Raw genomic sequence first — 13,724 nt, 5'->3', positions numbered from 1 at the left:
ATCTGCTTGAAAAGCATGAAGTCCAAAGATGATTAACAAAGAGCAAAGGATACAAAGAAGCCTATTTATCTGCTGCTAGAAACACGGTGGACTCAGCCTGAAAATCCTTTTACTATAATCACGTAGAAATGCGGAGTAAAATGTAATGTAATTATTTTAAATGTACAGTGAGGGCTCACAAATACGAAAAGCAAATCTGCAGGTGCCAGAAACAAAGAGGGAAATGAAAAAGCAGAGAGGTGAATGTTTGAGCTAATAGGGGGTATTTGTCTCCAGGACCCAGGGGCTGAGGATTCAGTGCCCACTCATGGGCAGGAAATGAGCCCTTGGGTTTTGGCAGGTCGAGAACTGAACGCAGAACTTTGCATAAAGCCCAGACCCTCAAAGGACTATTCCATTTATGAAAGGATTTATAAACAAGGGAGACCACAGGACGTAGGGTTTTGGGTGGGAAACCAATAAAAGCTCTCTGGGAATCCAAACCCACAGAACTACAATTCACATGGCTTTTACTACCCACGGAGTTCAGAAGCTCCAGACTAAAAAGTAACACAATAATGATCCCTCAAGAAGTGATACTCCTGGGGGAATGGGCAGAATCAAACAGAAAGCTTCTCTGAAGAGGACGTTCACGCATCTCTAATACCAAGAAATGTTCACACAAAAGAACAGAAGCTCTGCTAATGATGAATTCACCATAAACATTACAAAACCCATGAGTGAACAATCCAACTCGATCCAGAGTCCACTCACGAAACAAATACAACCATGCCCCCATACACTCAGAATATCTAGATAACCAGAAACAGCAAGTACATAGAAAATAAGCAAAGACCAGAAAACAACCAATGAAATCCTAGGACTAAAACTGTACTATAAGAAAAAATGAGCAAGCTGAACTGGAAAAATATATAACGATAAATTCAAAATGCATCTGGGAATAAATCTTACATTATAGTGATGATAATAAGAAATTCATTATGCTCTGCCATTGTGTTTCAGTGGATTAGGCTGTCTTTTGGAATGCTCGCATCCCACATCAGGGTGCCTGGTTTGAATCTGGGCTATTCCACACTTCTGGTCAGGCTTCCTACTAATGTTTGAAATTTTTAATTTTTGTGAAAATTTTTGTGAAAATTTTAATTTTTAGTTAATTTTAAGTAACTAATTTTAATTAGTTTTTAAATAATTAATTAAGAATTCATGAACTGGTGATGGCCCAGGTACTTGGCTTCCTGCCACCCATGTGGGAGACTCAGGTGGAATTCCATTTTCTGGCTTCACCCTGACCTAGAGCTGGCTACTACAGAGTGAACCAATGGATGGAAGATCTTTCTATGTCACTCTGCCTTTCAAAGAAGTAAGTCATTTTGTTTTTACCTTTGAAAAACATCCCCCATCTGCTGATTCACTCCTCAAACACCTGCAACAACTAGCGTTGGGCCAGGCTTTGAAGCCAAGAGCCAGGAACTCCATTGGAGTTTCCCACATGGGTGCCAGTTGGCCCATCACTAGGATGCCATCTAGGAAGCTGGATTCAATACTTGAGCTATTAGTGGGAAAACAGAGGCCAGTGGATCATAGAACCATGTATTAATGGGCACTTGCTGCTTAATAGAGATGGCATTTCAAATGGAGGGAAAGAATGAACTACTCAATAAGCAATGCTCCTCCATCCTTCATCCATTTTGCAATTGGATGAAAGAACCAAGTACTCTTTTTTAAACTATTTTTATTAGGAAGTCAGATTTACATAGAGAAGGAGAGAACAGAGAGAAAGATTTCTTGTCCACTGGTTTACTCCCCATAGTGGCCGCAGCAGCTGGAGCTGAGCCAATCCAAAGTCATGAGCCAGGAGCCTCTTCTGAGTCTCCTATGTGGGCACAGGAGGCTTTGGGCCATCCTTGACTGCTTTCCCAAGACATAAGCAGGGAGCTAGAAGGGAAGTGGGACTGCCGGGATTAGAACTGGAGCCCATATGGGATCCCAGTGCATATAAGGCAAGGACTTTCGTGACAAGGTTACTGTGATAGGTCCCGAGTACTCTTGACAAGCAGAATTTGAGAAACTCCTTTGGATGATACAGTTTTCATTATTTAGGGTAGTTATGTTCTGTGAGTTCTTTGTACACATTGCGTTATCAAAGATTGCCTCTAAGGCAAGTACTGGGCTGCTTTCTGGTCAGCTTGTGGGCCCAACATTTTCATCAGCTGATCTACACCTTTGCTTGTTTTCAGTGGGCTTCTGTTTAGGCACTTCATTTCATGTATATGAGGGAACTTCAAAAAGTTAACAAAAATGCATATTGTGGAGAATTACAGATGGATTTCAACAACTGTTTTCACCAAAGAGACTTAGCTTTTCATTTCCATTTACCAAGAAAGTCTTGACGTTCCCTTTTGAGTTGGTAACACTGAAGTCATAGCCAGTAGTGCTGTCATTCACACTTGGACCCAATTTATCCAAGACACACATTTGCCCCCTTACAACACAAGGCCACATGGCAGTACTGTGTTTGGCAGCCATTGGGCAGCAAAGTCACCCATGAAAAGCACACAGCTGTGAACAATGTAGCACTGACTGTATCTCCAGAAGAACACTTCCTTACTGTTTCAGATCTGAAACTAGAAGCCAAAGAGTCAGCGGTCACAGCAACTGGGGTCACATATGGCTCACAGTTTTCACTCCTTTTGAACATGGCTGCTGCACATACCATTTTTTCCTTCATCTATTGGAAAGAAAGCAAGGAAAAAAAAGAGAGAGAGAGAGAGACAACTATTCCACCCACAAATGCATGAAACAGCTGGGATTGGGCCAGGTTAAAGACAGGAGACTGGAACTTAGCTTTAGTTTTCCACATGCATGGTGGGGACCCAAATACTTGATCCATCACTGCTACTTCCCAGGGTACACGTTAGGAGCAAGCTAGAAGCAGTGTGGAACTCAAACTCAGACACCCTGTTATGGAGTGTAGGAATCCCAAGTGGCTTCTTAGCTACTATACCATATACCCACCCTGCATACTGATTTGGGGTAACAAAAACAATTTTAGTAGATGATTTTGGAAATATAGAGCATAAACAATGAGAATGGCTTTATATTTCCGGAGTAGGAAAGGGTCTGCTTTTGGTAATCAAGGCAGAAACAGCACAAATTTTGAAGGAGACCGAGAAATTAGACAAATAAAAATTTAAAGCTGCATAAAAACAGATGCCAGAAAGAAAGTGAAAAATCAAGTTACTGGAAAATAATATTTGCTTCACAAAGAAGAGAGAATTAGTATCAACAGTTTTCAAATTCATGGAAATAAGAGCAGTACAATCAGCCCTCAGACAAAATAAGCAAAGGCCAAGAACATACACTTTACATATAAAGAAAATAGCCTGGCAGATCAGCTAGTAAAGAATGCCCAATCTCATTTGCAATCAAAAACTATGGAAAATGAGATAAACACAAGCACTTTGAAAAACCAAAGTGTACTTACACACAACTGATGTGTCAGACCCAAGTTGCACAATACTAATTGACAGCCATTAGCAAAATCAGAAGGCATTTTTAGGTGAAATTTTCAACAAAGGCCTATAATTAATTCTGCAGATTAGATGCCCTAAGGAGAAAATGAGAGTTCCAGAAAGAACCCTGAGAATACACAGCCAGACGCTATTCAGGAGACAATAGAAAAGAGTCATCAGGGATGGCTAGGGGAACTGGATGTTTCTCAGAATCGCTAACCTTGGATTCTTGGTGGGTTTTTGTGCATACTAATGGGTTGAGAGTTCTGTCTATATCAAATTGAAGACTCCATTTTTTCCCACAACTACAGCTGTAATGAGGCCTGGACTTTGATCTTTAAAGCAGCCTCTCCCCATTTCTCCTGCAAATAGAATCACAGTGGTGGCAGCCTGCAGTTCTGTTCTCCATGTTTTGGGCAAGGGCTTGGGTAGCCACTAGAGTCCACCTTCTAATTGCATCTGTTCTGCTCTAGGCTGAGAACATAATCATAAAGGAAAATGAATGTCAATCTTCTTACACAACTCCCTTTGGTGCTGTGGATTTTCATCAGAATTAATTTAAATGAAATATTTCATCAATGTTAGGTCCTCACCATCCAAGATGGTCATCTGGCTATGATAGCAAATAAAAAATATTTTAGCAGTAGTTTAGATGATCTCATGTGGATGACTAGCAATGAGTAACAGTGGAACATCCCCTGCAAAATATTTGTCTTGGTGTCTCTTCATTCTCTGATACACCTCGGCAAAGTGCTCCTCTTCAAAAAGAAGGTAGCAAGAGAAAATGGTGAGCAGGAGGCAAGAAGACGCCTTCTCTAACTGCACAATGAGACAAACAATCTTAAAATTACAAAGCATAGAATAAATGCAGTAAGAAAGAAGCTGAAACTAAGGAGATTGGATAAAAGCCATGAGAACATGTTCATACACACTCTTGCATATGGATGTTCATAGCTGCCATGTTCATAACATTGTGCTCTTCTCCCAGTGAAAAGGAAAATAAATCAAAATGTACTGTATCAATACAGTAGCAATAAAAGCAATGACTTGTGGGTACATGCTTGACGTAGATGACCCTCAAAAAACATTGTGCTCAGTAAAGGAAGCCCGATGCAAGAGGCAACTCCATTTGTATGAAATATCCACAGAAGGCAAATCTATATACAGAAAGACCGGGTCCAGAGATATAGCTGGGAATTCCTCAAGAAACCTTGCCTGGGGTGGCCCCTGACCTGACTCCTGTGTGCAGGGTCAGCCAGTGCAGGGACAGATTCAGTCAGTCACCTGCACCAGCCAACGCATGTACCAGTGGATGCAGCTGCCTAGTTAGTTCTACCTGAGCCCCATCTCTCACATGAACCATTGTGTGGTTCATGTGAGAGATGAACCAGACCAATCAGATTGCCAGGTCTGGTCCTTACCCATACCAGCAGGTGCTGTAGCCTAGTCTGGATGACCCCAACCAGGCCCACAGCCCAGCCCCTTTTTACATGTGCTAGCTTCTGCTGTGGCCTGGTCTGGTCCAGTTTGCATCTTGCCCTCATGCATAGCCATGGGTGCTGCAGCTTAACTCAGCCCACACATATACCACACACGTGATCTTACCCAAAAGGCTGAGAAGCGATAACCACACATATACCAACAAATGTCACTGCCTTGTCCAGCCTGGACTATACCCAGCCCTGGTTCTCATGCTCACCAATAGTAGGTACAACCTAGAAGATAAGTGCCCAGAATTCTCTTGCCAGGCTCCCGGCCCTGGATCTTGTACCTGCTTGGGGTACTACCACAGTCTAGTTTGACACGACTCACACCTAATGCTGGCACTTGCCAGCTGGCATTGCAGCCTAACCCAGCTGGCCCACATTCATTCTGGCTCTCTAACACACCAGTGGGTAAGGCAGCCTAGTCCAGCCTGCCCACCCCCCCCTCCACCAACTCAGCTCAAACGCTAGCTGATGGGTGCTGTAGCCCTGTCTGGATTGGCCCACCTCCAGCCCTAGCTATCATGCTCACCCATGGAAGTGGCAGCCCAGCAGGGGAGTCTTTGAGGATCTCCTACTAGGCCTGCTCCCAGTCCTGCGTCTTGTGTGTGCTAGTGGGTGCTGAGGCCCAGTCTGAGACGGCCTGACACCCACCCCCATCTTGGCATTTGCCAGCAGGTGATGCAGCCAGGCTCAGCCCAGGCTGCCCCCAGTCCAGCTCTTGCCAGCGGGTACAGCAGCCCAGCCCAGCCTGCCCACTCCTATCCCCAGCCCTCATGTGAACTGGCAAATATTGCAGTCCAAACTGGCCTGGTCTGCACCCCTATCCTGGCTCTCACTTGTGCCAGTGTGTGCTGTGGACTGATACTGTCTGGCCTACCCTAGTCCTGCCTCACACATATGCCACCAGGTGATATAGCCTAGCTTGGTCTGGCCTGCTGCCAGCCCAGCTCTTGCACTTACCAGTGGGAGCTATAGCCCAGCAAGGGAGTCCCAAGTTGCCCTACCATGCCCAGCCCTGGATCTCACATGTGTAGGTGGGTGCTATTGCTCTGATTGACATGTCCAGTCCCCAGTACTGGACAGTGGGTACTGCAGTCTAGAGTGACTGGCCTTCACCTATTCTGGCTCTCACCATTGGATACTACAGTCTATTCCAGCTTGGCCCACCCCCAGACCGGGTTCTCATGTGAACTGGCAGGTGCTGAGGCCTAGCCTGGCCTGTTTCATACTCATTCTGGCTCTTGCAATCACCAGCAAGTGCTGAAGCCCAACTTAGTCTGACCCGCTCCCAGACCCAGCCCACATGCTGATGGATACTGCAGCCTTGCCCAGCCTGGTCTGCCCACAGCCCTGGCTCTTGGCACTCACCAATAGGAGCTACAGACCTGTGGGAGGGTCCCCAGAGTTCCCCCACCAGGCCCATTCCCAGCCATGGGGGACTTGTGCATGCTGGCAGGTGCTTTGACTCAGCCTGGCACGGCCTTCCTACACTCTCAGCTCTCACTGGTGAGTATTGCAGCTTAGCCCACTTGGGCATGGCCCACATCCTGTCCTGGCTCTCATGTGTGCCAGTGGGTGTATGGCCTGACCCAGGCAGCCTGTCCCCAAACCTGGCCTACACAGACACTGAGGAGTGCTGCAGCATTGCCTTGCCTAGCCTGCCCCAAGCCCAGGCTCTCTTGCTCCCCAGAGGGAGTTGTGGTCTAGAAGGAAAGTTCCCCAAGTTTCCCTACCAGGCTTGCTCCCAGCCCTGGATCTCATATATGCTGGTGGATACCGTGGCCATGCTTGGCATGGTCTGATCTCAGTCCCAGCCTTTGCATATGCTGGCAGTACTGCAATTGGTCCTGCCAGGCCTCCTCCCAGCTCCAGTTCCCCCAAGTGTCAGATGAGTTCTTGTCAATTTTGTAGTCCAACCCGTCTCAGCCCATCCTAACTCAACTGTCCTGTGCAAACCTATGGGTGCTGCAGTCCTACAGAGGTGAGTCCACAAGTCCCCTACAGAATCTGCCCCCAAATCCAGTTCTTTCATGTTCTTGTGGGTGCTGCCTGACATGGCCCACCTCCTGCTCTGGGAAGATGCCATTGCCTAGTCCAGCAAGGTATGCCCCCTCCCCAGTCCCAGCTTTAGCATGTACTGGTGGACAGTAGGTTACGCTATTTAGCCTGGCCCAGGTATCCCACATGGGCAGTTTCTTGGCCTGACCCAAATATGCCCTATAGTTTTCCCTATCTAAGCCATTCCCTCTAAGCCCCCTTGCAGTGGCCAGTGGCCCAGTCCACGGAAGACCCCAGAAGTCATTCTTTTCCTATCATACATGCCCTCAGCCACTCACACTCCAATATGTTCCCAGACCTTTTTCCCCAGGCAATCTGTAGTACTGTCTGCCTTGGGCCAAGGGTGGCATATCCAGGCCTGGAGTTCTGTGCCTTTTCCACATATCTTTTTTAAAAAATCTGAAAAAAATAAGCAACTATGCTGGCATACTGGTATACATAACACAAATTTAGCATTAACCAGTCCCAGAATGCCCACCAGCCATTGGCTGATATTTTTTTCAGCAGTGTAACATTTGCCTAGGCACAAGGAAAAATGTTTTTGTTTGTTTGTTTGTTTTAAAGGAAGTAGGTCTACAGTTGGCTGGAAAGTAGATGGTGTGGGAAGGTGGGGAGAGGTGAGGGGATTCACTCCAAATGGACATGAGGTATCCTAGTGCAGTGATGATGAGAGTCTTCTCAAACATACTTAGGGTGGTAGTTGTATAACCTGAAGAACTGACTAAAATAGACATAAAATGAAAAGGGCGAAACAGATGATCCAAAATACGTTTCAACAAAGTTTGAGACTAAGAGAGCAGGGAAAAGCACCTGTCAGCATTAGGAAATTTGTGGGGTCAGCTGAGATGAACCCCACCCCTGGCACAAACTGGCACCTCACAAGAATGAACAAAGGTCTGTGGCCTTTCTTATGGTCTCTGACTTTGGTGACCATGTGTCCTGCAGAAGTCAGAGCTTCTATTCACAGCTCAGGAATCAGAGATGCTGACAGAGAGGATCGGAAGGGGTGGGGTGGGGAGAAGAAATGGAGGTCTTGCTTCTGCTTCCAACAGGCAAATCAGATCAGCAAGAGCATGTGTGAGTTACCACGTGGCTTCCCTTTCCCCTTCCAGATCTCTTAGGAATCTCCCTTGTGGCCCACCCTAACCAGAAACACACAAGAAAATGAATTCTGAGAGGTAGGTCGGCCTAGCCAAATTGGCCCATTATGAAGCCATAATGTTCTTTAATGGTTATGTCTTGCAGATTCCCCTGTCTCTTGTCACTCAGCTTTAGTAAATTACATTTTCTCTTAGGCAATTGTGCATTCTCCTAGTTTTAAAAATTATTGCCATAAAATTCTTCACAGTATTGTTTGTTTTTCTTACTATTTTCTGGTGGCTCTAGTTACACTAACTTTTTAATTCATTTGTTGATAGGGTTATATTTTTAATCCTGGTTTCTAGTTTAGTTGTATTAAGAGCAGAGAATATGTTTGCTATTGATTCTTATTAGTATTTGAGATATGTTTTGTGGTTTAATACATGGTCGATTTTTATAACTGTCCCGTATGTACTTGGAAAGGATGCACATTCTCTAAAATTAAATATCTGTATATGTACATGTACCCTTACATACATACACACATGTATGTACTGAGGAAACTTTACAATACATGTATGTATTGAGGAAACTTTTCAAAGTTGAAAAAAATGGATTAAAAGATAAGCCTATTTTCATACAAAAAAGCTTTTTAAATCCATGCATGATTTTATAATACACATTTTCTTTATATGCAAGGATTCCTAAATTTTTTTGTACCAAAATACATTTTAATTTCATTTTCCATGACCCTTTTGAATTTCTCTCCTATCTACACATATATGCCCCATCAGGTGGATTAAGTGTGTTGTCCAATCTTCTATAAACTAATTTTTCATTTACATGATCAGTTATGACAGAGATATAAAAATCTATCAATTTAGCCTGATAACCTGTAACAATTTTTATAATATAGAATTTGAGGCTCTGTTATTAGATGTATATAAGTTTATAATTTGTATCTTTCTAGTGAATTATTCCTTTTAACATCCCTAATGATATTTTGTGGTCTTAAAGCCTATCCTGTCTGATTTTAAGATTGTTATAGTTTTAATTATGCTTTTTTAAATATAAAAAATTCATAAAACAATTTATAATTTTTTAAATGGGTTCTATTTTATCCATTATTTTTAGTGTAACAGGCAGGCTGATAGGATATCTATTCCAGCTTATTAGTAGATTGTAAGCTTCTTAAACTTAAAAGGAAAAAAAATGGAAATCTATACTTACCCTTAAATAGAAATTTCTTGTTTGATATATGCAAGCAGAATTACACAGTGTATAACCAAGGCACAGCTCAGCACTGAAGGTGCCAAACCATGGGAATTGTAGGGCTCAATTCAACTGCATTCACCCTATGATTCCACCAGACATGACCACAAAATAGGCTTTTCCAAACAATGTTTCCACAGCTTCCCATAAGAACCTGACATGGCACCTATCCTTGAAGGCTGATAGCCTGCCAACTGAGGATTACTAGTTTAAAGAATCTCCACAGATTACAGTTTGAGGGTGGGAACAGTTTATTCCATTTGACAGTCGAATGTATCTCTTTTACGCTCATGCACAGATGTTGCTCTTAGTTGTTTTGCCTGATGCTTAATGGATTTCAGTATTCTTTCAAACTGCTATAGCTACCTGGTTAGGTGGTGCACAACAAACTCTAGGCTTGAACCCAGTTTTTCAGCGGCTTTGTGTAGGTGCTAACACCAGATTTCTATTAGCTGATGTTTAACCTGGTCTTAACAAATAACAGCTTTCTAGGCACTTCCAGTACCCAGCTGGATTGTGCATCTGCTTGGCATGAATTGGGGACTATCTTACTGTTGGCGATGAATCTGTAGGGTCTTGGAAAACACTGTTTTTGTGGGTTTGGGTCCAGCTGTTTGTTAGGAGTCCAAGGGAATGTCTCAGGACATTTCAGCTACATTGGATGTCTAAGTTTTTAACCTTTAAGTTTATGCACTACATAGAATGCCTTTAAAAATTCATTGAAATCAATGCTTCCATCCTTGTTTAAGTCCATGGTGTTGGCGAGCTCATTAAGTTGGCAATCATCGATGTGGACATTATAGTGAGAACTAAAGAGATTCCACATGGCCTGAAATTCTTCCATGGATATGAAGCCTAAAAAAATGCAGGAGAAGGTTGTTGAGTGTTCATTTTGAGAGTAAGTGGGGGTGTAAGGCAGGCACAGTGATGGAGCAGTCCCAATTAGACACCCTCCAGCATGCCTGAGCATCACGACACTGAAGGCATGGGGGAGTGAGCCCAGAAATGTGAGAAGCAACATGTCACTTTTGATTGCTTGGGTATCCTGAGATTATTCTAAAGCCAGAATGAGGGAGCAGTGAAGAAATAGGGAGGGAATCATGGATCATGGGGATTACGACATTCAAAATCTAAGGGTATGGGACATGGAAGAAGGACAAAAAGGAGAGAAACATCAGAAACAAGGGAGAGGAACAGGAGTTGGTAAGAGGGTTACAAACAATGGCACAGCCTGCTATACAGTCAACAATTGAATTCATGTAGTTAGTACTCATTTTTGGGTGTTTAAAGGTCTCTCCAGTGAGGATTCCGTGACAGTTTTTTTTTTTTTTACACGTGAAAGTAATTGTGTATCAAAGCTAAACAAAAACTGAGTCTTCATAGCCCCTAATTCCCCAAATCATCAGACCTCTAGAAATGATTTTGATTGCCAACAGTAACTAAGATCAACAGATCAGCAAGTTCTCTTTGTTTCTGGGCCAGTGATTTACAGAAGGAGCCATTCCAGTTTGACTCAAGGCTCTGTAAGGGCTCTATAGTTAGCAATACAGAGTTTACAATCACACTAAAATAATAGCAATATTAAACCCAAGTTTTTTCCATTGAATTTCATGAAGCATGGGTGAAGAAGCAAAATGGATTTCAGAGAAACAGACCAACCTCTCTGCTTTCTATTATGACTGACCAGAGTTCACTTACCTGAATGATCAGTGTCAATGATATTAAATATGATTTGCAGTTCGGATCTGTATCGGTACAGAGTTTCAATTACATTGGATTGAGCCTAAAACAAAGATTTTTGTCATGTTAAACGTAGGATGAATAACATAAATCAATTTAAACAATTGTAATAATACAGCACATCACCACCAATTCAAATTATGTGATTTAAATAGACATTTGAGAAGGTTCTACCCTCTTTAATCAGATAAAACACATTTGCTGGGGGTTGAGGGGGGAGACGTTGGTAATTCAGGCAGCAGTCAGTGATAACCACCAACATTCACAGAGAGCTTTAAGTAAATTACTTCATTAAGTACTGCATAATCAGAGAATAGGAATGGAAGCACCATTGCTTTCATTTTCTAGATTAGACAGCAGGGAGATGAAGGGTCCCACAGCTGGCTAGTAGGATTGGAATTTCAGATCCCTGAAGTCCTCGCCTATGAACTTCATCACAGCAATCAGCTGCCTCAGGAGTGAGGTCCAAAGCTCCTCAGGAATCTTCTAGTCTCCAGTGTAGATCCTCACTTCCCTTCTCGCTGCTCCTCACATCTCTCCCCTGCCAACAGCCACCGACCTCCTCGTTCCAATAGGATTAATTACTGATGTGTTAACTAACAGGTACTGGGATCCAATAACTCTCCCTTTTGAATAAAGGCTTTTGCACTTTGAAAAAAAAATATTTATTTGAAAGAGCTATATATAGAGAGAATCTCCCATGTACTGGCTCACTTCCCAAAAGGCCACAATGGTCAGTGCTGAGCCAGCCCAAACCAGGAGATTGGAATTCCATCCAAGTCTTCCACATTGGTACAGGATACTAAGCACTTGGGCTTCCTTTACTGCTTTCTCTGTCACATTAGCCAGCAGGTAGATCAGAAATGGAGCAGCTAGGACACAAACCGAAGCTCATATGGGATGCTGGTATTGCAGGCTACAATGCCAGTTCCAGTATTTTGCATTTTAAAAATCGTTAAGGCACATTGTGAATCATGTAAGCAAGTCTATATTCAAAATTTAACAGAGGATAACAGTAAGTATTTAAATGGTGTTTTATAGAGAAGAATGAATGTTTGCTAGACTGTATTTAAAATAAGAATCCCATTTGGAGGTGGTTTCACTTATATTCTTTTGGCTTGTCCTTAGTTTGCACAAATTTCCTGACTGGATCACAAAGTACTAGGGTGGAAAGAGATGAAGGGGAGTCCCTCCAGCCTTTCCTAAGGCCACAATCGCTGTCCATTAAATGATCCACTCCTCATTTTTCAAACGATGCAGTTACTCTTACATGTTGGGCAAGGGGTGTTTTGCCCAGCAATGTTTGAACTGGGACTACATCTCACTTACCTCTTTAACAGGTTTTTCAATGTGGATATCCTGGAAGCTTGACATGTAGTCAATGTCCCCATTTTTGTCTGTTTTTACCAGATGGTTACTCAAGGATCGCCATGGTAAATTCAGTCCCAAAACATTCTCCATAGAAAAAGCCCACTGGGTTGTTGAAATTTTTCCTAATAATGACAAATAAGTCCACATAGTTTGTTAATCATTTGATTTTTCAAAGAATATAAGCTCCTTGGCAGAGCCAGTGGGCAGCCTAAGGTATCCCAGCAGGCCCCACTGCCCTAAGGGAGAACTAAGTAGCTATATTTTTTTCCCTTTTCTGATGAACAATATAAGGTATGCTTATTGTGCAAGATTTGAGCACATAAATTAATACAAAGCACAAAGGATTTGCTTTTGCTTTTAATACTTGGCTGTATTTTTCATCTGCCATTTCCCAGCTAATACCCCTTGCACCATAATATTTTATATACTTTTTCAAAATATAAATATCTATTTTCTCTGATTATTTAAGTGTACTCATTTAAGTGACTTGAAATAAACAGAAAACAATATTACTTCTAGTTTTCTATATATCTAAGCATGTGATACATGTCTATTTTCTTTCTTAAAATATACACTATTTCGAGCATGTTTTATATAGATATTACATATGAAAACATGCACACATATATATTTACTTCAACCTGTTTTTTATCAGTAACTTATGAACATACATCTAGGATAATAAACATAGATTTATAAAATCATTTTCTGTCTTTTGCCTCAAATTATATTTTTAAAAAGATTTATTTATTTGAAAGGTAGAGCTACAAAGAGAAGAGAGAGAGAGAAAGAGACAGAGAGAGAAGTCTTCCATCTACTGTTTCACTCCCCCAAATGGCCACAATGGCCATGGCTGGACCATACCAAAACCAGGAGCCAGGAGTTTCTTCCAGGTCTCCCATACAGGTATAGGGGCTCAGGAATTTGGGCCATCCTCCACTGTTTTCCTAGGTACATTAGCAGGGAGTTGCATCAAAACTGGAGCAGCCAAGACTCAAACTGGTGTCCATACGGAATACTGGTGATACAGGTGGTGGCTTAATGCACTAAATAACGCAGGCCTTCAAAACCATATTTTTATAAAACATTTATTTATTCATTTCACTTATTTGAAAGGCAGAGAGAACAGAGAGAGAGAGAGAGAGCACGTGCCAACCATCCACTGATTCACTCTCTGAATGCCTGCTATAGCTAGGGCTAGGTC

General features: G+C 42.5%; 1 protein-coding gene across 1 annotated transcript in view; it reads right to left on the bottom strand.

The window, feature by feature from the left end:
• Positions 1 to 9,468: 9,468 nt before the first annotated feature.
• PPEF1 (protein phosphatase with EF-hand domain 1) overlaps positions 9,469 to 13,724 on the bottom strand; it is an 89,717-nt gene continuing 85,461 nt past the window's right edge. Inside the window, exons 14-16 of the mRNA XM_041002589.1 lie at positions 12,479 to 12,642; positions 11,108 to 11,192; positions 9,469 to 10,264 (exon numbers count right to left, since the gene is read on the bottom strand). Of these exons, the coding sequence (XP_040858523.1) occupies positions 10,083 to 10,264; positions 11,108 to 11,192; positions 12,479 to 12,642 (431 nt within the window). The 3' untranslated portion in view covers positions 9,469 to 10,082. The remainder of the gene's footprint in view (positions 10,265 to 11,107; positions 11,193 to 12,478; positions 12,643 to 13,724) is intronic.

The sequence above is a fragment of the Ochotona curzoniae genome, unplaced genomic scaffold (assembly GCF_017591425.1).
Source record: "Ochotona curzoniae isolate NIBS_2020 unplaced genomic scaffold, NIBS_Ocur_1.0 contig_1274, whole genome shotgun sequence".
Taxonomy (NCBI): Eukaryota; Metazoa; Chordata; class Mammalia; order Lagomorpha; family Ochotonidae; genus Ochotona; species Ochotona curzoniae.
The sequence above is the reverse complement of the archived record's forward strand: the minus strand, read 5'-3'. Positions and strand labels throughout refer to the sequence as shown.